The sequence below is a fragment of the Saccopteryx bilineata genome, chromosome 7, assembly GCF_036850765.1.
Source record: "Saccopteryx bilineata isolate mSacBil1 chromosome 7, mSacBil1_pri_phased_curated, whole genome shotgun sequence".
Classification (NCBI taxonomy): domain Eukaryota; kingdom Metazoa; phylum Chordata; class Mammalia; order Chiroptera; family Emballonuridae; genus Saccopteryx; species Saccopteryx bilineata.
Window position 1 is genome coordinate 104,715,130 of NC_089496.1, and position 26,559 is coordinate 104,741,688.

The window sequence follows — 26,559 nt, forward strand, 5'->3', positions numbered from 1 at the left end:
CAGGGAGAGGGGAGGAGGATCTTGTGCACACCAGGCCAAGGAGTGCGGACTTGGATATACAGAAGACAGTGAGGAGCCATTAAAGCATTCTAATCAGAGAAAGGACAAGGCCCGTTTGTGCTTGAAAATGTCACTCAGCTGCCATGTCAGCAATGGATTGGACCTGGACAAGATTAGAGGCTGTTGCCAGGCCCAGATAAGAGAGAAAGAATAAAGCGACTTGGATAAAGCTGGTAGCACTAATGGAGGAGAGAGCACAGTGTCAAGAAATATTGAGGAAGTGGAGTCTACAGACCTGATGATTGGATGGTAAGAGAAAAAGGAACATCCAGGGTCATGTTTAAGCTTCTGATCTGGAAAAATGAACTCCAGATGTCTGATGCCTTAGTCTATGGAGCTGCTGTAACAATACCATAGACTGGGTGGCTTAGAAACATCAGAAATGCATTTCTCACAGTTCTGGAGGTTGGGAAGTTCAAGATCAAGGCAACAGCAGATTCAGTGTCTGCTGGATCCCCGCATCCCAGTTCATAGATGGCTGCCTCCTTGCTCTGTCCTAACATGGTGGAAGGGGTAAGAGAACTCTCTGAGGTTGTGTTTTTTTTTTAATATCGACACTACTCCCATTTGTGAGGGTTCTGCCTAATTACCTACTAAATAAAGGTCCCTCCTCTAAATAGCATCATGTTGGGAAATAGGTTTCAACATATGAATTTTGAAGGGACACAAACATGCAGTCTATATAGCACCTGGGGAACAAGTGTCCTAAGAACTAGAGAGAAAAAAAACACTAAAAATAGACATATTCCTCCTTATTCAGCATGGCTCAATGGAGCTTCCTCCAGCCAACTCTTGGAGGCTTATGGCTACATGGTAGAAAAACCCATTTGAAGTTACTGGGAGAGTACAGCTTTCAGAAGCAGCTCTATTAATCCCAGAGGAAAACCGGTTACCTCCCTGCTTTTGTCTAGGTAGAAAAAGAAAAATCCCAGCAAAGAATGCTCTCAGGCCTTGGCCAGTTGGCTCAGTGGTAGAGCATTGGCCCGGCGTGTGGAAGTCCCGGGTTCGATTCCCAGTCAGGGCACACAGGAGAAGCGCCCATCTGCTTCTCCACCCTTCCCCCTCTCCTTTCTCTCTGTCTCTCTTCCCCTCCTGCAGCCACAGCTCCATTGGAGCAAAGTTGGCCCGGGCACTGAGGATGCTCCATGGCCTCCGCCTCAGGCGCCGGAATGGCTCCAGCTGCTGCAACGGAGCAACACCCCAGATGGGCAGAGCATCGCCCCTTGGTGGGCATGTGGGTGGATCCCGGTCTGGCACTTGTGGGAGTCTGATTGCCTCCCCACTTCTAACTTAGAAATATAAAAAATACATAAAAAAAAAGAATGCTCTCGGTGTTTAATTTTTTTTTTAAGTTTTTCTTTATTCATTTGAGAGAGAGGGAAATGTCAATTTGTTGTTCCACTTACTTATGCACTCATTAGTTAATTCTTGTATGGAACCCACAACCTTGGTATATCAGAACGACACTCTAACCAACTGAGCTACCTGGCGATGGCTTTGCTCTTAGTGTTTAAACTGTAGCTGTAGTGGAAATCAAATCAAGCAAAGGAAGAAGATATAAATGCTCACTTTGGATTCAATCCAAAACATCAATTTGTTGTTTTGTTAAACAATATTTATTGAATATGGACTCTGCACTCAACCTGTTCTCAGGGCTTTCAGCATAAGAAAGAATAAGATAGAAACTGACCAGTGAATTTGAAGGTCCACTTCCTTCAGTAGTAATACTTCTTATGGATTAGTGCACTGGCACTTAGGTTTGTAAATCAGTCTCTTGTATGTTTGGTGATCTGAGTCAGTTGCTGGGGGCTTATTCAACTCTGTGTTTTTGCAAAATTGAATTTTTGGACTTCAGAACTGATGAGTATACCTACATAAGTGGGATTCATGCCATGGGAAATGATCAGCAGGCCTCTAGCATTTTCTCCAAAGGAGTAATTTAGGGCTAGAGGAGACAGGAAGTGGTATCTCTGAGAGTTCCAGGGTAGTCTCTGAATTTCAGTTGAAAAATTGGGCTCGCCTGACCAGGCACAGTGAATAGAGCATAGGACTGGGACACGGTACACCCAGGTTCGAAACCCGGAGGTCACCGGCTTGAGCACGGGCTCACCAGCTTAAGCTTGGGGTTGCTGGCTTGAGCGTGGGATCATAGAAATGACCCCATGGTTGCTAGCTTGAGCCCAAAGGTCACTGGCTTGAGCCCAAGGTTGCTGGTTTGAGTAAGGGGTCACTTGCTCTGCTGGAAGGAACCCCCCTCCTTCTCGTCAAGGCACAAATGAGAAAGCAATCAGTGAACAACTAAGGTGCCACAATGAAGAATTGATGCTTCTCATCTTTCCCTTCCTGTCTGTCCCTATCTGTCCTTCTTTATGATTCTCTCTGTCAAAAAAAAAGAAAAAGAAAATGGGGCCCAATATCAGTCCAAGGCAACTTCTCAAAATGTTTCTGAGGAAGGGAATGAGTTTGCATGCCTAAGGATCTAAAATGGAACCTCCCAAACATTCAACCTTTGGTGGTACATTCTCGAGGAAGAGGATGCTTGGTTGAGGTTACAAGTGCAATCACCATTGTATCAACCAAACAAGAATTTTTCATTTCAATTTAGACCTTACTTCCCAAATGGAGGTCAGGATTTAAGATAGCAAGAACCAATTTCTACCATAAAAAGGACCAAAACCCAAAAGAACGTGATTTTTCTTACAGTTGCTTGCTGCAATGATAGTTTCTATATTTGAGATTCAAGGTTCAGGAGTGTAAAACCACGCGCTGATGCAATCTTGCATCCTCTTTAGGTTTCAAAGGAAAGGCAGGTGAATTTCCATTCGCACTTCCATTTTCTCCCTGGCTTCCTTAGTGTCAAGATCAGCATCCCAGGGCCCGTAAGAAAAAAGAAAGAGAAAGTGATGAAAACAAAACTGAGAGCCGCCAGTGTCCCGAGTATCTGTGGAAGAGGGCGCAAAGCGGGTAGGGGGCCAGCCAGACTCGAGTTTAAGACCAGGCTAACGATGACTTTGTTTTTATACGAGGAGCCGCGGCAGGCGCCCCGCGCGGCGCGGACTCCAGTTCCAGGAACTCTTGGGAATCCAAGAAGAGGGAGCGATGGTGAAAGCGGAAAGCGGGCCGCGGGCGCACACACGACACCCCCAGCCGCGGCAGACCGGCGGGCGCACCGCCGCCCACCCCGGTCTGTCCGCGAGGGGGGAGGGGTGGTCGGGCCGAGGCCCCGCCCCGCCGGGCCACGATTATAGCCGATGACTCAGGGCGGAACTCCGCTTCCAACCCGCGCCGCCGCCAACTTCTCTGGATGGGACCAGAAGTTTCTAGCCGGCCAGTTGCTACCTCCCTTTATCTCCTCCTTCCCCTTTGGCAGCGGGGAGGCTATTTCCAGACACTTCCACCCCTCCTGGGCCACGTCACCCCCTCCTTTAATTCATAAAGGTGCCCGGCGCCGGCTTCCCGGACACGTCGGCGGCGCGCACGGTTCTTGCTCCGGCCGCGGCCTGCGAGCGACTCGGCGCCTGGAGGCCCCGCACCCCGCGCCCGGAGACTCGGTACCCCGCGACCCCGCACCCGGCGGTCCCCCCCCTCTGGGCCGACCCCGACCCAGCATGAGCGCTGCCACCCACTCGCCCATGGTGCAGACGGCGTCCGGGGACCCCCTTCCCCCTGGCTGGGAAATCAAGATCGACCCGCAGACCGGCTGGCCCTTCTTCGTGGATCACAACAGCCGCACCACGACGTGGAACGACCCGCGCGTGGCCCCGGAGGGCCCCAAGGTGAGCCGGTCTCCCCCGCTCGACGGCGCACGGCGGGGCAGGCCCGGGCTGCGGGGACGCGCGGCGCCCCAGCCCCCGATGTCGGTGATGGTCCCCGGGGGCGCAGGAACCCCGCCCGGCCCCAGCTCCGGGGGGTCGGCCGGCTGCGCTCCCACGAGCCTCCTCCCCGGCCCGCCCTTGGCCAGTGTAGGGGCGAGGGGAGCATTCGGAGGGGACCGTCCTCCTTGTGCCGCCGGGAGGTTCAGGGGCGGCCCGGGCATAGGTCCCGTCCACCGGCGCGACTTGAGAGGCTGACGGCGAGGTGGCTGGAGCTGGCCTGGGCTCCGCGAGGGACGGCCGGCCTGGTCAGCACCCGAGGCGCAGGCCAGGCCCGGCGCCGCCCAGCCTCCCGGAGGGGCGATCGTGGTTTCACTCGGCGGAGCGTGCTTGGGCCGGCGCCAGGGGCCGTTCACAGCCGGGGGTGGTTCGGGCTCACCTCCTGCCGTCCCTCGGCTCGATTCAGGGTCCACTCTCCGGTCTCAGGCACAGTGACTCAGGAAACTGGTGTAAATGCATTACCCCCCCCCCATATATGAAATTAAAATTGTATTGTTTTCACTGGAAATCTGTTTTCGTGTGACTTGTTAAAAACCAGTTTCTCTTCTGGGCGATTTCTGAAATAAAGATGGGAGGGAGACTGTCTTATAGTTGGCCGTCGCTTGACGACATTGCCTCACACTGGCGAGAAGGAAATTTTTTTAAAATGGCATACTTTCCCTTCCTTGTTATGGAATTAAAACGTCTAGACTTGTTTCTAATACGCAAATAACTGAGTACTAATACTTCTGTGAAGACAGCAGAAGGATGCTTCATTCATATATGTATATTCAAAGATGTATACTTAATCCTTAGGAGCATGAATATTTGAAAATAAAAATTTGAAATGAGTCTGCTAATTTTAAAAATTATAACTAATTGTACAATTACTGCAATTTTCTATAAATTTGAGCTTTTTCAAAAGAAAATATCTTAGAGAACAGTAACCGTTAACGCTGTCTGGGCAAAATGAAAACAAAAGTTGTGAAGAACTATTAAGTTATTTTGAGGATGTAAAAATCCACAGAATTAACAATGCTTTAAAAATTATGTTAGAAGAAATACTTATATTGTTCAGTTTGATTTTGTGAACTTACTTTCTTTAAAATATTGGTCAAACTCTGGTGCCCATAGTGAGACATTGAACATTCAGCAACTTACATTTAGAAGAAATTAATTGTATATTTATTTCTGAAAATTAGTCCAAGCAACTGTAATTAGTACAAGAGGCATAATTATACATTTGTGTGTATGCGTGTTTTGTCTGTTCAGCCCATTATTGTGTGAAACTAATGCTCATTTCAAACCAGCCCTGTTACTGCAGTCTTTGGGGACTAGGTCTTTAGTGTGGTTTTGAGGTTTTCTTCCTATGGAGACCCGGGCAGTTAGAATCTGCTGGCACCTTTCTTGTGAGTGAAGGTCAAGTCTGAACATATCCGCTGGTAATGCGGTTTCAGACCCAGATTGCTAACTCTTTTTTTTTCCCCAATACAAAACTCACCCAGCAAGTTGAGATTTTTGTGCATTCATCCAGTGGATGGGCTAGGCTGTGGTTTTATAAAGCTTTTTAAGGGTGGAAAAAAACAGCTTGAAATACTATTATTCTCAACACATAGACGATAAGAGCTAATAAATTAGAAGCCAGACGCTGAAAAAGTTTATTTGAAAATTCAAGTCAGAATGTTAAAGTTGAAAGATTCTTAGAGATCTTTTAGCTCAGCCTGTTTATTATACTGAGAAACTCAGAATATGTGTGTGTTTTCAAAGGTCACTCAACTGTTACCAAACAGAGAACCACACCAGAAAGTTCTAAGAAGAGGCATTGTGTGTATTCAGAAGGAGGTAGAAGTATCTTGAATTTTTATGAAACTGTGGAGTGTGCAGGCTAGAATACTTGATAATTTTTGTGTCCTTCTGACCACCAAGTATTGGGTGGCTGATATCTCTGCTGTGATTACTTGGATGATGACAGCTGGTTGTAATCAACTCAAGAAAAGAGTGTCTTACCAAATTAATTTCTTGAGATTTGTCAGCATGGCATCAACACATAAGGTGAAAACTAACTTTTGGTTCATTATCTCGTTGGGCTTCATTGCTTTCAAACCTGTGCTTTGATACATTGTACACATTACATCTGGGTGACTGATTCAGTTTCACTTTTATGAATTACACTCTATCCCAGACTGAATGTAGTGGAAAGTCCTTTACTGTTACTTTATATTAGAAATTGGTTTCTTAATGCATGATGAGAAAAGGGCCCTGGCACAAAACAAAGGGCTGTTTTGGGACAACTGAGCTAATAGGACTGAAGCATCTTTATCTTCAAGAGGAGGTGCTGTCAGTCAATAAAGAGCTATTCACTAAGCAGAAATAACAGAGAGAGCCCTCTTTGGGGGGAAGACAGCTCCCATGTGTTTACAGTGTAACCATGTTGGTAAAGGAAGGGCTTTCATTTGGCCTTCTACTCTGTCTTCTCAGATTGGTCTCTCACGTTCCCCTGAGGTGCTTAGAGTGATCCTTGATCCCCATTATTACAGAGGGGGCAAGGGAAAGCAACTGTCTCACACTTCCTTCAGTGCAGAGGCAGGACAGCTGGAGGCAAAGACAGACGTGGGCTTCATCCAGCTCCACCGAGTGACCCTCCCTACCTTCAGTCTTCCTGGATATCGATTTTCTGCACACGTGGGCTTCCCACTCATCTCCTGGCCAGTTCATACCAGTCCAGACTCCTCCCCTGGCGGAGAGGTCAGTGTTGGCTTTGGAGTCAGGAGAGCACAGCCCCTTGCAATCCCTCCTCTGGGTCTCCCCACTGAAGAAACAGGCCAGCTCCTTGGCAGGATGTCACTGTATTGACTGTATTGCTTGTCACCAAGCCCTCTTGGCCCGGAAAAGACCCTGCTCCCTTCCCCAGCAGGTTTTTCCAGCTCCCCAGATCTCGGAGGTCACCAGCACAGATTCCAAGCTGGGCAATCTTCAAGGAAGCCTTTTTTTAAAAAAACTTTTTTTAGATTTAGAAATAAAATGTAATGGGGTGACATTGATTAATAAAAGTACATAGATTTCAGGTGACCATCTCTATAACATTTGAAGTGTTGATTGTGTTGTGTGCCCATCACCCAAAGTCAGATCATTTTCCATCACCATCCATTTGTTCCTCATTACCTTCCCCCTTCCCGGGCAGAAACCACTTCATTTTTATCTACGTCCATGAGTCTTCTTTATACCCCACCTACGTGGAGCATATATTTGTCCCTCTGTACAAGGGAAGCCTTTTAAGAACACAGATTGCCAGCTGTGTCACCCCCTGCCCCAGCCGCACCCCATGACGAATTCTAATCAGTCATGGTAGAACCGAGAAATATGTAACTTAAGAAAGCTTCCCTGATGATTCTTGACTCTGCCAGACTTGCATTTGGGAGCCACTGAGTGGCAGTGATCTCGTTTGAGGGGGTGGAGGGGTGGCAGACTGTGACTTAGTGTACAGTGCGCCTGCGTGTAGGCCTGGGAATCCGTCACAGGGCACCTGCTTACCATCTGACTTGCAGAGGCTTTGTCCTAGCTTCCATTTTCCTTCTTGGTGAAATCCCCAGTGCTCGGCTTCTGGGAATGTAACTGATGGGTGGTGTGGGAAAGGGCGGGGCCTGGTGGGGTGGCAGAGCCAGGTGTGGAGAAGCCCAGACCCAGGGAGGTCCGGAGACCCTCCTACGCCCCAGGAGGAAAGCAAGCCAGTGTTTCCTTCCTGTCTTGCCCTCCCAGCAGAAGTTTGCAATAATAATATGACAGCAAATATACTCAGCCCTGTGAGAGAGAGGTAGGGACAGCCTTTCCAAGGAAAGGGGGAATGTTTTGAGTCACGATTGAAGTGAAGACACCCATTGATTCTGCTTCAGGCTCAGCAGAGCCTCCTGATTTTTCTTGAAGATGAGATCATTTTGCCTTTTGCAGATCGATTACAAGTTCTAGTGCATCTTAGAGGGATCAGAGAAGTCGGAAGCGAGTGGCCACTCTCTCCTTTGTATTTCTAGCAAGTCGCAGCTCCCGAGGACACATTCCTTTGTGACTGATGAACAGTTTGTTGGGGTGGACAGAGTGTGGCCAGAGGTCCAGCTCAACCAGGGCCTTCATTTTCCCCTCTAAGAACAGTCGGGGTTTGGCTTATGCAAGGACTGAACATAATTTGTCCCTGTTTCATTGAGTAGCTTTGCCCTTTATGAGGGTAGAGTTGGTACACAGCAACTGTCGCGGCGTTTGACGTTAACCAGGGCCTGGGCGGCTTAGCTGCTTGATGCTGCTGGGTTTGGTGGTGAGTCAGAATACTTCATACCACCCATGAGGCCTGATTAGCATTGTCCTCCTTTCTTGAATGACACACGGTTGCCTTATATAAACCACTCTACATGCTTGTTATTTCCTATTGATGTTTTAAGATGATCTGATGTTTATCATCAAAAATAGGAATCCAGGAAAAAAATAATAGGAAACCAGGCTAATCCAAACCTACACTTTCTCCTTCACATTTTTTGCTGGTTTAACATTGCTCTTAAATATTGATGACACCTTACGGAGAAAAACTGGGAACGGAAGACAAAGGCCTTTCTTGGCAGGAACCTCTGAGGCCCCTCTAGTGTTGATAACCCCAGAGAAACCTCTGTCCTACCTGCCTGGAATTCTCTGCCGCGCCTCCTGAATCAGGTCTGCAGCCCGGGACCCTCCTGTTCCTCAGCTCTCAGCCTCACTGCTGGAGTTCTGGAGCTCAGCTCCAGGTCCCTGCCTTGGGCAGATGTGGAAGTGGGTCCCACCCCCACCCCCAGCCTTGGCATTGTGAGACCCTGTGAGAAATCTGAGGCCAGCCAGTCTTCACGTATTTCTGTGGAGATTTCTTGGGGGGAGGGGCTTGGCAGCTATTCAGGAAGCCAGGCAGCCTGCAGAGCTTAATCAGAGTTTCTTTAGGAAGGAATGAACCCGGTATATTTTTTGTGTGTCAGCGTATTTATACATATGTGCCAGACCCTGGTGTGTGCTTTTCCAAAACTTATGTCTTTAAATCCTCCAAGCAGCTCTCTAAAATAGAAACATTCAGGTGCATCTTCTCCACGAGAAAACAGACTGGGGGGGGGGGGTGTCAGCTGTGACAAAACAGAAAGGCTGTTGTGGCCAGAATTTACCCTCACCCGGCAGGCCAACAGGGGTGACAGGCAGACTTGCCCCTAGCGGGCCTTCTCAAAAGTCCTTCACATTGAGAACTTGCCCGGCGTGGTCCCAGTAATCAGCAGCCTAGGTGCATGTCTGGACAGCTGATGAGAAGTGTTGGCTCATCTGCTGAGCCTGGGTCTGAGCCTGGAGATGGGTCTGAGTCTTCACTCCCTCCTTCATCCCATCCGAAATTGACTGCGTGCCTGCGCTCTGCAAGCCATGGTGCTGAGTGCTGTGTAGAGGACCGTGCTGCCCCTTCGATGCCATTCTCCACGAAGCATTTCCTACACCGCTGGTTAGGAGGCAGGCTGTCCCTGCCCTGTCCCCACATTAATTTGAATCTTTCCTCCAAAAGGCAGCACTTTCTGCTTGGCCTGGGGGGTCACATGTCTGTGGGCTGACAGCTCCAGAGGCAGAGCCTGCATCTGTTTTATCTTTCTGCCTCTTGGTGCCTGGCAGGGTCGACAAGCTGGGCAAAAATTAAATGATTCTATACGAAGAAGAGTAAGACATGGGCCTGGGCTCCAGAGTGGGCTGGCTGATTAAAGAAAAGAGGCCCTTAACCGAAAAGCAGACCATGTGTGTCACAGGATGCCTTCTGTTGCTTCCCAAGCACTGTAGTGTTGTCCTGAGCTCCCAAATAAATGTCCCCGTGCCACTTCCTTTTCATCGCACATCTGAATGGCCTTTTCTTCCTCGAGGGCTCTGGTATTGATTCCCTAGCTTCATTCTCAGGGATCTGGAGAGACTCTCTTTTGTCCCCACCAGTGACACAGCATCTTGGAGCCGGCCTGCTGGAGAGGCTGATTGCTGACGGCCGCCAGACCTGCTAACCCCCAGCTGCACGGAGCGCCTTTTCCCCCTTGTGGCTGACAGTAATATCAGACACTGCACAGCGAGCTCCTTATTCACTGTCACTTCAGAAGAGCCCAGGATTGCAGATTGCTCAGGGTCTGTATCGGGAGCCTGTAAACAGCACAGCTACCCAGAGCTCCCAGCACAGAGTGGTGGCCCTAGTAATTGAGGCGAGACTTTCCACTGCAGATTGATTCCTTAGCATCCTGCTGGAGAACAGACATTTCCTATTTCAAAATAACTTCCTGAGTGTTCTTTAAGGTAGAATGGTAATTTCCCTGGTTACTTTAGATCCTTCTTGGACACTGAGTGGCTGAGAGCCGTGTCTGTGCAGAAGAGAAGCAGCCAGCCCCTTTTCTGAATCTTCCCGAGCAGTCCTGCGGGTCCCTGGCGGGAGCAGGACCAGCTCCGTGGCTGGCTGGCTGGCCGGCTGGCCGCCGGGAGCTCCGCGGTGACTCAGAGCGAGCAGTGGCCCTGCCTCCCGCCTGCAGTGACTCAGCAGCAGCGCCAGCGCCCTGGCCTGGCTGCGCTTGAACTGAATGTTCCCGGTCTGAGCCTCGGCCCAGCTCGGCCGGGCAGAGTGAAGTGCTTTTTCTCTCGCTGCGTTTTACCCCAGGAAGATGAAGGATCTGAAGACATTAGCCACAAGTAGCATAGTGGTGTGGCAGGAGCAGGGAAAGGATTGACACGCCCTGGTCTTGCCGTCAGATAAGCGATCTCAGATAAATCCCTCGCCCTCCTAGGGTCTCAACCCCCTTCCATAACACGGGCATACAGTAGCGGTCCAGCAGGCTGTGGGGACAGTGGGGGATGGTATACGGAAGGTGAGGAGTCAGGGCCTGGCCGGCTGCATGTGGGCAGTCCATGGAAGGGCTCACAGCTTCCGCTGAGAACTAGGAAGGGAGTCACAGGGAGGCATTTGGCTTTTCTACACAGTAGACAGTTCTGGTCAGACATGGGTCTTTCCAACTCCCAGGTAGACCAGAAGTTTTGTTTTCAGAAGCAAGGTCTCTTATCCCCTTGGGTCCCTTTAACTGACTCTCCTTCAGCCAGTGTTTAGGCGTCCTCGGCACTGTTCCCGGATGGTTCCTGTGCTCCTCGTGAGGGCAGGACCGAGCTGGGCGGTGACTTGAGGATGCGGCAGGGAGTGGCATGAAGGTTGTTGGGTCTCCTGGAGCCACAGCCCCGTCAGCCTGTAGACTAATCCCTGACCCCCTGCCCATCTCTGCAGGCCCAGGGCCAGTGCCTGTAGGAAGTAGGAGCCCAGTCAGTGTTGGGGGAAAACTGAGCCACATTAACCCAGGGCCAGCCATCTAAACAGCATTCTGGACCCAGCTCTCGGCAGAAATGTCACTGTGGCAGAGGAGGAGGGCCTTTCTAATTGTCACTGCCCTCTTGTGGGAATGTGGTTGCTGGGGAGGAATTCTCTGAGCAGCTGCTTGGGAGACCCCCAAGGCTGCCACCATCGACCAGAGGTGCTCTCTGAGTCACTGGTGAATTGTAGGTTTTTCTTTTGGGAAATTGTATTCTGTACGAAATGCATGTCTAGTGAAGCCCTGCGCTCTGATACCAGCAAACACTTGCGTGGTTGGCTTCTAGCAGGTGGAAGAGCCGATTTATTGGCCAGTGCGCAACCTAGCATGAGACAAGTGCTGGAGAAATTCATGGAAACGTACCAGGCAGAGGTCCCTTCTCTAACTTCAGACAGTTTGCTTCCAGGCGTGGAAATTTCAGGTGCTTTTCCATGGGTGTTCCTGCTTCAGATGATTAAAGAAGGTACCCCTACTCTTTATTTTGTTCTGAAGAGCAGGTCAGTAGTTTTTCATTTCCCGGTGTGCATGAGTTCAGGAGCTGAGAGTCTGGTGAGTGCAGTTCTCAGCCTGGTTCTGCAGTAACTTCCCATGTGACCTTGGACCACATCTACACTGAATCCTTGAGGAGGACTCCAGGGCGTGGGGTACTGGGACTGAGGGGGACAGCTGCTGACTCTGAGCCCTGAGCACTCCCCCCATGGGGGGAAAAGGCAGCTGTAGGCACTGGAGCCCGGCCTGGAAATCGCTCCTCTGGTACGGGGCCGCGCTGAGGACTCTGGGAGGAGACCAGGTCTTCTGGTCTCAGGCATGTGTGCAAGGAACCACAGTCACTGCAAGTTGAGTACGGATTCTTGTGGTGAGTTTGCCCAGAGTGCAGTTCCTTCGGAGCAGCTGGCTGGGCCTGTTGAATGGAGGGGGAGCTTAAGGCTTCAGCCTCTGAGGTTGCTTTCGGTTGTATTTGCTTCCAGGTTGCTAGACATTAGATACAGTTCTCAGCAGAGAAATTGGTCTCCTTGCTCACCGTGCTCGTCAGACTCAGATAAAGGGGCTTCTAACTTGAACAGACTCATGCCAGCCTGGTGAGACCACCAAGGAACTGGGCTTTGTTCAGCAAAGCAGGGTCGATCAGTGACTATTTGTGGAATGAAGAGAGGCGATTGTGTAGGGCATGGCACAGCTCAGAATTTACAAAGACTTCCTTGTGTCTCATCTCATTTTTAAACCCTGCAAAAATCCCTGGTAGGTGTGGGGGTTTTTACAGCTGGGGAAACTGAGTCTTCAGTAGCAAGGAGTCCTGTCTTAGGGTGCACAGCTGGTGAGCAGCAGGGAGGGATTGGAGCCCAGGGTGACAACTTGAAGACCTGGGTTCATGCTGGTTTATCCTGCTGTTGAACGCAGCTGTAAAGGGAAGCCGTGTTGAGTTTCATGCTCTAAAAGTTTTCCCTGGTAGAAACACAAAGGGATGGCTACCTCTTTAATCCTAGCATAAAATGCATATATTTTAATAACACATTACATAAAACTTGCAGTCACCTGTGACTAATTGCTTACAGAGTTTGTGGTCAGTACAAACTCTTGTCTTACCAGGAGTGCTGTAAATAGACTTTGGTGGATGTAACCTTCACTTATTCAGAATATGCCCATTATATGTCCAAAACAGGGCTGGGATTGTGGGACAGACCCCTGATCACAATTCAGTGGGACCTGAAAGAATTTTGAGCTTGGCTGTGGGCATACAAAGGACTGTTTATACATCAGGTTGGCAATAATACTTTATTTTTAAAGATTTTATTCATTTTAGAGAGGAGAGAGAGAGAAGGGGGAAGCAGAAAGCATCAACTCTCATATGTGTCTTTTGTGTGTGTGTGTGACAGAGAGAAGGACAGATAGAGATAGACATACAGGAAAGGAGAGATGAGATACATCAATTCTTTGTTGCAGCTCCTTAGTCTCCTTAGTGTTCACTGATTGCTTTCTCATATGTGCCTTGATGGGGATGGGGTGCTACAGCAGAGCGAGTGACCCCTTGCTCAAGCTAGTGACTTTGGGCTCAAGTAAGCGACCATGGGGTCATGTCTACGATCCCAAGCTCAAGCCAGTGACCCCACGCTCAAGCTAGTGAGCCCATGCTCAAGCCAGATGAGTCTGCGCTCAAGCCGGTGACCTTGGGGTTTCAAATCTGGGTCCTCTACGTCCCAGTCCAACACTCTGTCTGCTGTACCACTGCCTGGTCAGGCTCCCATATATGTCTTGACCAGGGTTTAGAACTGGTGACCTCAGTGTTCCAGGTTGACACTTTTTTTTTTTTTAGAAGTGCTTGGTTTCTTTTTTTTTATTTTATAATTTTTATTTATTTATTTATTCATTTTAGAGGGGGGAGAGAGAGAGAAAGAGAGAGAGAGAGAAGGGGGAGGAGCAGGAAGCATCAACTCCCATATGTGCCTTGACCAGGCAAGCCAGGGTTTTGAACCGGCAACCTCAGTGTTTCCAGGTTGACGCCTTATCCACTGCGCCACCACAGGTCAGGCCAGGTTGACACTTTATCCACTGCGCCACTGCTGCAGGTCAGCAATAATGCTTACTGTATTTCCCCATGTATAAGATGCTCAAATGTATAAGATGCACCTTAATTTTGGGGCCCGAAATTGTAAAAAAAAAAAATGTATTACATAAAGTCATTGAACTCAAGTTAGTTTTATTCATCATAAAATTCATTCCCGCAAAAAAGTGGGAAATGCGCCTGACCAGGCAGTGGCGCATTGGATAGGGCGTCAGACAGGGATGCGGAAGGACCCAGGTTCAAGACCCCGAGGTCGCCAGCTTGAGCGCGGGCTCATCTGGTTTGAGCAAAAATAAGCTCACCAGCTTGGACCCAAGGTCACTGGCTCAAGCAAGGGGTTACTTGGTCTGCTGAAGGCCCGCAGTCAAGGCACATAAGAGAAAGCAATCAATGAACAACTAAGGTGTCGCAACGAAAAACTGATGATTGATGCTTCTCATCTCTCTCCATTCTTGTCTATCCCTATCTCTCTCTCTCTCTGACTCTCTCCCTGTAAAAAAAAAAAAAAAAGGCGGGAAATGCAAGTAAAAAACACCTTACAACCACTGTATAAGATGCACCCAGTTTGGAGACCCCAAATTTTTCCAAAAAGGGTGCCTCTTATACATGGAGGAATGCGGTAATTCATTTCTGTGGCCTGTGATACCCATGGAACGTTTTGGTAGGAGGTTGAAGCTCAGCTCTATTTGCTCGTTAGGAGGAAGCTTGCCTCTTGTCTCCTGCCATACAGGGGAATCTTGGTCCTAGATATGGGGGTGCTCCAGGATTCTTGTTTCCTCCATCCTTTTTTGTTTTAGAAGTTTAGAAATGTCATTAATGAATGTCAACACCTGACCCGTGTGAAGGCTCTTCTGGCCTGAAAACCCACTTATTAGAGTCTGTGTCCTACTTCAGACTCCAGGACTGCCTAGGGCAGCCCTCCGAGTTCCCTTGTGGCCATCACTTCCGTTCCAACCACACCGATGGGAGCGGTGGTGTGTAGGTGTTTAGCCCACAGAGCGCTGTACTGTGGAACTGAGGTTGGAGGCTTACAGTGGGGCCATTTTCAGGATTCAGAGGTCACTCTTTGTACAGGGAACCAATTGTGGATGGGTCAGGGCATACCCTGTGCCACGGCTGTCTCCAAAGCAGCTACAGTAGTTGATGTGTGACACCCCAGCACAGTGGTTGGCATACACCTGGCAGGTGCCCAAGAACCGTCATTCCTGACCTGCTTCTAAGGCAGGTGTCCTGGGGTGGGGGGTCAGCAGCTTCCTCCTCTTCGTTTGGTAAACATGAAAATTTAGAGGCACCTAGAATTCCAGCAATTTCTGATAGGGTTTAACTGAGTGCAGTATGCGTGGTCCTTTTTAGATTTCTGTGACATCAACTTTTCCTGGTCTTTTAGCTTTATGTAGGTGGCTTAGATCTGGAAGGGACCTTGGAAACCAGAGGCCACAGAGCCTGTCAGAGCTAGAAGGAACTCCATTTGGATCAGAGTTTCTCGGTGCAGTCTTGCCTGGCCGTCCCACATGCCTATTGAATCAGACTTTTGTGGGCTGGGAATAGCGTCTGCATTTTTCTGGTATTTCCTGGTGCTCCTGAAGCTCCTTAGAATCTGAGAAGCACTGCTTTCCAGAACATTTGGCCTCCCCTTCATTTTACAGCTGAGGAAACTATAAAGTCCGGGGGGGGGGGTGTGAACCGCTTACACCTGTCTAGGCAGAACCAGGGTTAGGAAAAGGGCACTCCCCTTCCGTGTCTCCTGCCTGTGCCCTAGCACCCACGTTTTGATTAAAAACAAATAATGAAGTTTAAGTGTGCTGTTAGACAAACAAGACTTGCATAAACCCAAGGGCTCACCCAAGCTCAGGTGACCCCAGGCTTCTCTAATAATAATATCTCGTACACAATAGGACAAATTTTGGCTCATCTGGGGTCATTTTTCCTGCTTTTATCCTTGCTGTCCCATGGAGTTATTTGCTGCTCTCTGAGACACACTTCAGAGGATTTTCTTGTGTGTGCAAACAGGGAAGAAGAATTAACCAACTCATTTTATAAATTAATGCAGGGAGCCTGACTTGTGGCGGCGCAGTGGATAAAGCGTGAATCTGATACACTGAGGTCGCCTGTTTGAATCCCAGGGCTTGCCGGTTCAAGACACATACAGGAAGCAATTCCTATGAGTTGATGCTTCCCACTTCTCTCCCCTCTTTCTCTCTCTCCCTCTCTCCCCCATTTCTAAAAATCAGTAATAAATATACTAGTGATAAATGAATGTGGGGAGATCAGCAGTGAGGTCGGGATGCTGGCTGTTTGCTATGTGGGTTTTGTTTGTATGTGCTCCTTGTCTTTGGCTAAAGATACGGTGAGTGAGCTGAGCTGCCCGGGGAAATAGTTCCTCTGATGCCATCATTACTCCTTAAGAAGCTATAGCAGGCCGTGGTGAGGCAAGGTTTGGCCCTGTCTGCTCGGTCCCTGTGATCATGCCCAGTCCCTACCCATGATCACACAGAATAGCCCTAAGAAGGTGGAGTCCCCGCGGAAGTCAGACGGGGTAAGATTATGAGACTTGATGAAAGGTTCCATTGTAACCAATAGGCTTTCTCTAGACATGTGCTTGAACTTAAGAACAATTCTTATGGGACTGAAGAGACAGGTTCTAGTCATAGTCAAGGAGGATCATAAATATTACATATTTTAAAACGTTTTTCATTAAAAATTTTTTTTTTTTACTGGATTGTGATGAAAGTGCCATAGGAGATGGAAAAGACAGTTTAACGAACTCTCGGGCGGTAGTCTTTAGTTAGTAAAACCTGAGCACTTTCTGTTCCCTCAAAAGCTTCTTTCAGGCCTGACCTGTGGTGGCACAGTGGATAAAGTGTCGACCTGGAAATGCTGAGGTCGCTGGTTCAAAACCCTGGGCTTGCCTGGTCAAGGCACATATGGGAGTTGATGCTTCCAGCTCCTCCCCCCTTCTCTCTCTCTGTCTCTCTCTTCTCCCTCTCTCTCCTCTCTAAAAATAAATTTAAAAAATTTTAAAAAAAAGCTTCTTTCAGGACCCTCCCCAGTTCCTGCCATTTCATCCGGAATCAGAATTGGGTAACTTTGTTCTTCAGGTTTTTTGTTTGTTTGTTTTTTGAGGGAGAGGTACAGAGAGACATGTTGGAGTAGAACATTAGAAGGTGGCGTCCTCATTCCTGGTACAGACTTCAGAATTATTTGTGTTTTAAATTCTTCATCCATGTAGAAAGAAGTGTTCAGTTGTCTGTTCTGTAAAACTGAAGATGTATCTAAAGCAGTATTTTTCTAAACAAAATCCCACCGGCGTGGTAGGGGAGTCACTGCCTTTCAGACCTGCGGCTCCTGAAGAGATGTGTGGTGTTTTATTACCTGGATAGAGGGGGCACCCACTCACCTGGCCCAGGAGAGCAGGCCTCCGGACTGGAGGCGAAGCAGCCCCCAGGCCACCGGGACCATGCCTGCCTTCCGTCTGCGCCGGCCGACAGCGCCGTTTCTCAGTGGACCCCAGGCTCAGAACTCGAGTCTTGGCCCCTTCCTCCCTCTTCCTCCTGGGTCACCCTTCCTTTCCTGCACTTGTCCCCAGCTTTGTCCTCATTCCTTGCTCTCATCCTTGACTTCTCCTGTTTCCTAACATGGCCTGGTGAGGTGTCTTGTCAGCAACTCACAGGACAGTGGACCTCTGGGGCTCTGGCCTCACCTTTTTCTGTTCAGCACTCACCTTCAGGGGCCGCCCCTTCCCACTGCTCCTCTGACATCCACTCCACTGCCCACAGTGACCCCAGTGTGGCCCCAAGAAGCAGCATCTGCTGTCACAGGCCCTGGGGCAGGCAGAAATAGCCTCCCTCCGTCCCTTTTTCCTTTTCTGTCCTTCCTCTCTGTCGCTAAATACAAAGTATCAGGTCTACCGGAAAGTTCTGTTCGTTTCTATCACAACAAGTTTCGATACGTAAGCACGTTTATTTGGCGCATGTGTGCCTCTCTATTTTTATCACTTAATGTATACATACTGACGTAGCAAATTAACTAAAAGTTGATTCACATTAGTCTTATGTGTGAAGTGATAGTGTACCCATGGCTACTGATAAAGTTCATTTACGCCACTGTAATTTTTATAAATTTCAACAAGGAAGAAATGCTACAGAAGCATGTAGAAATTTATTGAAAGTGTTTGGTGAAGGTACAGTTTCTGATAGGACATGCAGAAGATGGTTCGAAAAATTCGAAACAGGTGATTTCTACCTTTCTGATAAGCCACATCCTGGGCGACCATCTTTGATCGATGACGATGTTGTTAAGACCATGTTGGAGCGAGATCCTTTTCTGACAACATCGGAGATCGCAGAAAGGCTTAATTCAGCTCAGCAAACCATTTCGGACCATATTCAGAAGATAGGATTGGTGTGGAAATATTCAAGATGGGTGCCACATGAATTAAGTCAGAAGAATTTGGATGATCGAGTCGTCATATGCACATCTTTGCTTGCTCGGAACAAAATTTAGCCCTTCTTGAACCGGATGATAACTGGGGATGAAAAGTGGATTACCTACGAAAACATCGTAAGGAAAAGGGCATATTGTGAACCCAGAAAACCTAGCCCTTCCACCTCTAAACCAAATTTGACTCTGAATAAGAGAATGTTGTGTATATGGTGGGACATTTGAGGACCAATACATTATATGAGCTTTTAAAACCGAATGAAAAGCTCAATTTGGAGAAGTATTGTCAGCAACTGGACAATTTAAAGACAGCAGTCCAAGAAAAGAGGCCGGTGATGTTCAATAGGAAGAACATCATACCGCATCATGATAATGCCCGGCCACATGCTGCTTTGGGGACTCGTCAAAAAATTGCAGAACTAGGCTGGGAAATTCTGTCACATCCACCATATTCCCCGGACTTAGCACCCTCCGACTATCACTTGTTTTTGTCCTTACAAAATTTTTTGAAGGGCAAAAATTCAAAAATGATGAAGGTATCAAACAAACACTGGTTCAATTTTTCGCATCAAAAGATAAAACATTTTTCAAAAATGGGATATACAAATTGCCCTCACGCTGGCAAGAAATCACTAATTAATAATGGCAATTATATTATTTAATAAAGTTTATTGACGGTAAGAAAAATTTGCATTTTGTTTTATTCCAAAAACGGACAGAACTTTCTGGTAGTCCGTATATATTCAGTGAGATGCATACAGTGCACAGCTCTTGGCAGGCCAGCGCCAGCGCCTTCTGTCCCCAAGGCTGCCCCCAGGGAGCCCAGGCTCAGCCAGGCCTGTGAGGTTTCCAGGCTGGCAGGGTTTGAGTTGGAGGCACAGCTGAGCCCTGGCTGTGCAGGGATGGTAGGGTTGGCGGCCCTCCCCTGTGCAAACCGGACGGTGTGGGGGGAATGTGGCAGGGAACGGGCAGCGTGGGGTTCCAGAGAAGTTCACAGTTTGATAGATTCGTGCAGCAGCGTACCCTCATTTGTCACTGCCCAGAAAGAGAGTGCATTTCCTGGTCTCAAAAGGTTCTTTCAGGACCCTCCTGAGTCCCTACCATTTCTTCCGGAATCAGGTCACTTTGTCCTTCAGGTTTTTTGTTTTGTTTGTTTTTTGAGAGAGAGAGACAGGAACATCAGGCTGCTACTGTAGGTGCCTGACCAGGGAGTTGAACTGGCAACTTCTGTGCTCTAAGACGATGCTTCAGCCAACCGAACTATCCAGCCAGGGCTTAATTTTTTTATTGATCGATTGATTTTTAGAGAGACAGAAAGAGGAAGGGAGAAAGAGGAAAGGGGGAAGGGAAGCATTCATTTGTTGCTCCACTCAGGCATGCATTTACTGGTTGCTTCCCTTATGTGCCCTGACCAGGGAGCGAACTGCAACCTTGTGATTTCTGGACAACAGTATTAACTGACTGAGCTAACTCGTCAGAGCTGTCCTTCAGTTTTGATTCCTTTGACACTTTGGGGTCTCACATGTGTTTCAGCTCTTGACTGCTCTCATAAAGCCTCCAGCAGTCCTGTGACATGGGTGTGGTGATCTCCCTTTTCTGGAAAAGGAGTAAGGGTCATAGAGGTTAAGAGAACTGTCCCAGCCTGACCAGGCAGTGGCACAGTGGATAGAGCGTTAGACTGGGATGTGGAGGACCCAGGTTCAAGACCCCGAGGCCACCAGCTTGAGCACGGCTCATCTGGTTTGAGCAAGGCTTACCAACTTGAGCCCAAAGTTGCTGGCTCGAGTAAGGGGTTATTCAGTCTGCTGTAGCCCCCCCAGTCAAGGCACATATAAGAAATCAATCAGTGAACAATTTAGGAACCGCAACGAAGAATTGATGTTTTTCATCTCTCTCTCTTCCTGTCTGTCTGTCCCTATCTGTCCCTCTTTGACTCTCTCTGTCTCTGCCACCAAAAAAAAAAAAAAAAAAGAAAAAAGAAAAAAAGAGAGCTGTCCCAGAACTGGTAATAATGGAGGTAAGAGTGGACTTGTAACCTGTCTGCAGGAGTCCCAGCCCAGCCAGAAAAGCCCCTGCGTTTCCCCATCCACAGGGGCCCCATGCCTTCCAGGTAGCGCTCTTCCCGTCTGGTTCAGGCAGCCTTAAACTGCCCTGTGTACGCCCTCGCTGACGGCGCTGGTGCTTGCTGGTTTGGTCACCCCATCGTGCTGAGCCCCTCGCTGGCAGGATGTTTACCAGGAGGTAGTCAGGGGATGAGGGCTGGCTAACTGCTTAGCTCCGTGGACTGTGCAGATGGCGCAAGGCTCCTGTGGTGGCGGGGAGGGTGCAGAGCCCCTGGCAGCCAGCAGAGAGGTCCCAGGACTTGTCCAGGTCCTGGTTGAGCCCTGGGGGGGGGTGCCCAGTGGTGTGCCCAGTGAGTGGAAGAAGTGCCCAGGTGGCATGGTAGGAGTCAGCACCAAGTAACACAGAGCTTCTTGGTGTTTCTTGTCACCTCTTTTTGGTGCCTGTCTCACGTCAGGAATTCGGTTTTGAATATGAGGCCTGGACTCACTCCCTGATCTTGGGTGACCTGAGAGTTGAGCAGGCTAAAATAATGCTGCTACCCTGAGCACGTGGACATTCTAATCTGAGAGCGCCTGTGTGTTGGTGTCCCCAAGGACACGGTGACACCCTTGCTTCTGCTGTGTGCTGGAGGCCTCTGGGCAGGGGCTCAGCAGGAGGGAAGCAATTGATGGGTTTGAAAGACTGAATTCCTGGGTCAGCCACCTGGTGCACACAGATACAGAAACATGGCAGATTTACAGCGGTCCATCACTCAAAATGCAGATCAGCCCTTGGTTTCCGATACTGGTGACCGAGCTGGCCGCAGTGGGAATTATGTACCCCGCAAGCTCCTAGAGGCTCAGTCTTTGACATTTGTTTGCAGTTCAGAGACGCCTCCCTAAGCAGGGATCATTCTCCTTAATAGCTGATCCGCTCAGATGGAGCCCCCCTTCCCCCCCATGTGAAAAGACCATCCAGTGCTCAGGAGATGTCAGGACCAAGAGTCCGGGGGCTCCTTGGCTTCAGTCGCCCAGCCTCTGCTTGCTGAGAAATGACATTGCCTGGTGGTGACTGGCCAGCCTCGTCGTCTGAAACAGGATCTCTCTCTGTGGTACATCTGGAGCTTGGCCTTCTCAAGGGTCCCAAAATAGGCCACTGAAGGGAGAGCTTCATGGGAGGACATGGAGGGACCGGCCACGCCTCTCCAGGCAGGCTCTGCTGGCATCAGAAATCCAGCACATTTAATCCCTGGCTTTTGTTCTCGTCCTGCGCTGCTCCTGCATTCCTTGGGTGTCTTCCTTCCTTGCAGCTCGTTTTGCAGATATTCCAGAGGAGGAGCCTCTTCTTTTTGTGCAGAGATTTCCAAGCTGTGGCCTGTGTTTGGGGCCAGCACAGCTCTGGATTGCTAGGAAGCAGAGAAGCTGGCTCTGACTGGGCGAGTTGAAGTTGAATCCCCCTCGCACCTGCTGATCCGGGTCCCTGAAGATTTGGGAGACGGTCAGTGGCTCACCTGTACACGGTGCTGCCCGGGAAAGAACCGTCTTACCAGTGTGGGCAATGGAGACCTCTCTGTGCTCAGCAGATACCTTGGCTCATCTGATTTCCTTTGATGCCTCTAATACTTAAACTGCTGGCCAGATAGCAGCCTCTGTAGGAAGGGGGTCTGGCAGAAATGGGGGGCAGCTGTGCTCCCGGCTCAGCCGAGCTGGGGGGGGGGCAGGGTCACTCTGGAAGGTGGGAGCACACAGCGCCTTGCTTTTTCCGCTTCACAGGTGTTTCCTTCCCAGCTCTGACCCGTCTGTTTCTCTCTCTATTTCAGGAAGCTTCATCCTCTGCAAATGGCCCCTCCCGGGAGGGCTCCCGGCTGCTGCCCGCTCGGGAAGGCCACGCGGTGTACCCGCAGCTCCGACCAGGCTACATTCCCATTCCTGTCCTCCACGAAGGCCCGGAGAGCCGGCAGCCGCAGCCTTTCTCTGCCTCTCCTCAGCCCGGGGCGCAGCGATTCCGCACCGAGGCCGCCGCTGCGGCTCCTCAGAGGTCCCAGTCACCTCTGCAGGGTGTGGCAGAAACCACCCAGCCAGATAAACAATGTGGACAGGCGGTAGCAGCGGTGGCAGCCCAGCCCCCAGCCTCCCACAGACCTGAGGTAAGGACAGGCTTGGCTCTCAAGCCTGTGGGTGCGACCGGGAGCTGTTGTGCTTCTCAGTCTGGTCCCAGGTTCTGCCAGCACCCCCGGCCTGGCCCCTGATAGAATGCAGGGCATCTGGGCCTGGCCTGAGCATCAGAGATCACCCAGCAAAGGCAGCAGGGAGGCAGCTTCTGGCAACAGGGTTTTAAGCCTGAAGCCAATAATACTTCAGTGCATGTATGTCTAGAGAATAATTCTTAATCGGATTCTCAGCCGAGATCTGAGGCCCAGTGGACCCCAGTAGGGTTCTTGAGCAGGAGGCCCTCTTGGTTTTCCTGCCTTAGGCCGCACAGGGGACACAGTTCCCAGTGCCCCGCTGAGTCCTCTGGGGATCAGCAGGGACAGGGTGACGCGTGATAGCAAATGCAGTGTACTGAGCACGTCTTGTTTGTGGCACTGGGAGAAGGCACAGTCGCGCTTGCTTTACACCTTCCAGCCAGCCCGGGGAGGGAGGTACCTTTCCCAGGTTGCGGATGAAGCTCGGGAAGCTCTTCAGCTGGTGAGAACTTGAACCGAGGCCCCTTGGCTGCAGAGCACCCCGCCCTAACACTACAGTCTGAAAGCTTGCAGATGGGGGGCCTGTACACCTGCCGTCCTGAGCAGGCACATAGCAGAGGCGGGCAGAGTGCCAGGCAGAGGGTCCGCTGTGGGGCCACGCCTCTACCTTCTGTGTCTTGCAGCGATCCCAGTCTCCGGCCACGTCAGACTGCTCGTCCTCTTCCTCCTCGGCCAGCTTGCCCTCCTCCAGCAGGAGCAGCCTGGGCAGCCACCAGCTGCCCCGGGGCTACATCCCCATTCCTGTGATCCACGAGCAGAATGTCTCCCGGCCAGCCGCTCAGCCCTTCCACCAAGCCCAGAAGACCCACTACCCAGCCCAGCAGGGCGAATACCAGACCCACCAGCCCGTGTACCACAAGATCCAGGGGGACGACTGGGAGCCCCGGCGGGCGACATCCCCGTTCCGGTCGCCTGCCCGGAGTGCGTCCAGCCGGGAGGTCTCTCCAGCCAGAAGCAGCACGCCGGTGCACTCCCCATCACCCCGGCGCGTGCCCACTGTGGTCGACAGGCCTCAGGTACGAGAGTCAGTGTCGCCAGACCAGCCACCGCAGCTTCCCTTTGGGGGCGAGGAGCTCTGTGGGAGTGCCCCGGGTCCCCCGACAGCCCTCCCTAGATGACACACGTGTAACAGGGAGCACGAGGCCCTGGAAATGGCTGGTTATCCACAGAAAGGCAGGAGCAGGCCTGGCTGTAAACCCTCAGTACTTTCTACAGCGTCTGCTTGTGTTCAGGGCAGCTGCCTGGGGGCAGGTCCCACCACAATGGGAGCAGCTGGGCAGGAGGCGGCGTCATTCACACACCCGGGGCCCAGGTCTCTCAGCGCCCCACACCCCAGCCAATTCTTATTTCCCAGCTGACGAAATTGGGGTATATGAGATTCTTAAACGGTTTTAGATACTCACTTAAATGTAGATGAGCCAAGATATTTTGGTTTTTAAGCATAGCTTGTTTAAAAAAACATGGCTCTAACTTAGTCACATTAAAGAGTGCCTTAGCCTATGCAGCCAGAGGTCAGTGCAGAGATGCCCGGCTGAGTAGTTAGCTCTGGCACAGATGTGCCCAGCAAAATTCCTACAAGGTTAACTAGTTCATACATCTTGCTTTTTCTCAAAACATCTATCAGTTTGGGTAGAAACCACTAGGCTGTCATAGGTTAAAAAAAAAAAGCTTTGAACTTTTCCAAAACAGGAAATGGGAAAAACACAGTCTGAACAGAGAGACTGTCCCCATATCATGAGGAAGGGAACAAGTGACAATTACTCCTCCATAGCTGTGTCACCTGGAAGTCTGAGTCATCAGGACTGTTCTTTGAGTGAGCTAAACTAGCTCAGCAGTCAGCACGAGTTTTTAGTATTTGTTGTTTCTGAAAATTACATTGGCTTTCTTTTTATTGCCCCAAGAATGCCATCTACAGAAAAACCCAGCGAGAGGTAACAGACTAATAGACCAAGGGGATGAATGGAAGTGTGACAAGTGGTTTGGTCACACACACGATTAACACATTTCTACTCTGTAACAGCCATTACTGACTTTGAAGATCTCTATACTGTTAAACTTTAAGAAAGAAAATGCCATTTCTCAGTGTTCTTTCTAATCAGTATTGTAGTAGCTACAGACAGCATCCTGTGACCCTCAGCCAGTTATTAAAAACACCTCTGTGTCCTTGCCTCTCTTCAGCAGCCGATGGCCCATCGAGAACCTTCACTTGCTCCCCAGCCTGAACAGAAACCAGAAAGCAAACCAGGCCCAGCTGGACCAGATGTCCTTCCTGGACACGTCCCAATCCAGGTGATCCGAAAGGAGGTGGATCCTCAGCCTGTTTCCCGGAAGCCCCCACCTCCCTCCGAGAAGGTGGAGGGAAAGGTGCCCTCTGCTCCCGGTCCCAGCCCCGCCCCTTCTGCTGTCCCCTCGCCCCCCAAGAATGTGGCTGCCGAAGAGAGGGCAGCCCCCAGCCCTGCCCCGGCAGAAGCCACTCCTCCAAAACCAGGAGAAGCTGAGACACCCCCCAAACACCCCGGCGTGCTGAAGGTAGAAGCCATCCTGGAGAAGGTGCAAGGGCTGGAGCAGGCTGTGGACAGCTTTGAAGGTAAGAAGACAGACAAGAAGTACCTGATGATAGAAGAATATTTGACCAAAGAGCTGCTGGCCCTGGATTCGGTGGACCCCGAAGGACGAGCAGATGTCCGTCAGGCCCGGAGAGACGGCGTCAGGAAGGTTCAGACCATCCTGGAGAAACTTGAGCAGAAAGCAATAGATGTCCCAGGTCAAGTCCAGGTCTATGAACTGCAGCCCAGTGCCTTTGAAAGCGATCAGCCCCTGCAGGAAATCATGGGAGCCGTGGCAGCAGACGAGAGCAAGAAAAGTGCTGGAAATGGAGAGAATACCAAGACTGAGACCCAGCAGCCAGAAGCCCACGCAGCGGCCGCTTCCCACCCCGGCAGCACGACAGACCCGGCTGGTGACCCGGCAGCACCGCAGTCTCAGTGAAAAGCAGACTCGGGACGGAACTGACTGCGCGGGTTCGGGAATTCTAAGTTGCATGCATTTCAGGGACTTGAAATCAGTTGGTTTTTACTATTCATAGCCGCTTGATACGCAGTAACCTGGGTGGAGGCAAAGCAGTAAAAAGGCTAAAAGGAAAATTATGCTTTTCTTCAGTATTCTTATTCTTACACTGTACAAATAAAGAAGTTGTTTGTTTCACAAGTTGAACAACGTCACTTGTTTTGGGGCCCTCTCTGCGTGGGCACCACGTGTTAGCCACGGTGTGAGCTGTCTCCCTGTAGCTCTGGACTGGAGGAGTGTTTTCAGGGGGGAAATAGGGAATCGATTTCCCATCACAGAAATATGAAGCCCATTTTGTCAGAAATGTTGCCATTTTAATGAGACGATTTTCTTCATCTCCTAGCTGAAATACTTAACTTTAGATAGAATAAAATGTGTAAGGAGCCGTGGGAATATCTGTATGTTGAATGACTTTAATGCTACATTTTAAAAAAGGAAAATAAAGTAGTAATATGACTCTGTTTCTTGTGGTTTGTAAAAATTGGAAGAGAGTGGCAGCATCCAGATGGTCTCTCACTGGCTGCAGGGAAAATAAATGGAGATGCATTTCCAAGCCTGCTCTGGGATTCCTACCACTTCTGCTGGCCCCACTCATGAGAAAATGAGTCGTCAGTTTTCAGTCTCGGGTTACAGTGCATGCTGGGCAGACCTGGGGCTGTGAACGCAGGTAAGGGCTATGTGCGGGCCACATCTCTGCACACTGCACCAGCCAAGGTGCCACTTGGGCAACGTCTTTGCCCACCTGGCCCCAGGCGATCTGCAGGACTCACCAGGTTGCTGAGATGGTTCAGACGCGCACAGGGAAACCAGCTGCCAGTATTGCCCGAAGCTGGCCACGGTGGTGTTTCGAGTCCAGGTCAGGAGGGCTTGGGAACGTGCTCTTTGAGAGTCTTGGGGTCATCTTTATCTGACACTTCTCTGAGTCACCAAACC

At 50.1% G+C, this 26,559-nt stretch overlaps 1 protein-coding gene across 2 annotated transcripts; it reads left to right on the forward strand.

The window, feature by feature from the left end:
• Positions 1 to 3,159: 3,159 nt before the first annotated feature.
• BAG3 (BAG cochaperone 3) lies at positions 3,160 to 26,082 on the forward strand. 2 transcript variants are annotated; one of them, XM_066239268.1, is made up of 4 exons: positions 3,160 to 3,836; positions 22,135 to 22,461; positions 23,184 to 23,576; positions 24,739 to 26,082. In XM_066239268.1, exons 1-4 carry the CDS (start codon positions 3,312 to 3,314, stop codon positions 25,546 to 25,548), a joined length of 2,055 nt encoding a protein of 684 aa, XP_066095365.1. In that variant the 5' UTR covers positions 3,160 to 3,311; the 3' UTR covers positions 25,549 to 26,082. The 2 variants fall into 2 exon arrangements, with proteins under 2 accessions (XP_066095365.1, XP_066095366.1); XM_066239269.1 differs by having other exon boundaries at positions 24,742 to 26,082.
• Positions 26,083 to 26,559: the final 477 nt, after the last annotated feature.

What these genes read in the sequence shown, in the direction of transcription:
- BAG3 (XM_066239268.1), top strand. Translation starts at nt 3,312, where the DNA reads ATGACTCAGGGCGGAACTCCGCTTCCAACCCGCGCCGCCGCCAACTTC. An exon ending in TGGCCCCGGAGGGCCCCAAG is followed by an intron (nt 3,837 to 22,134) that starts GTGAGCCGGTCT and finishes TCTCTATTTCAG; the next exon opens with GAAGCTTCATCCTCTGCAAA. An exon ending in CAGCCTCCCACAGACCTGAG is followed by an intron (nt 22,462 to 23,183) that starts GTAAGGACAGGC and finishes TGTGTCTTGCAG; the next exon opens with CGATCCCAGTCTCCGGCCAC.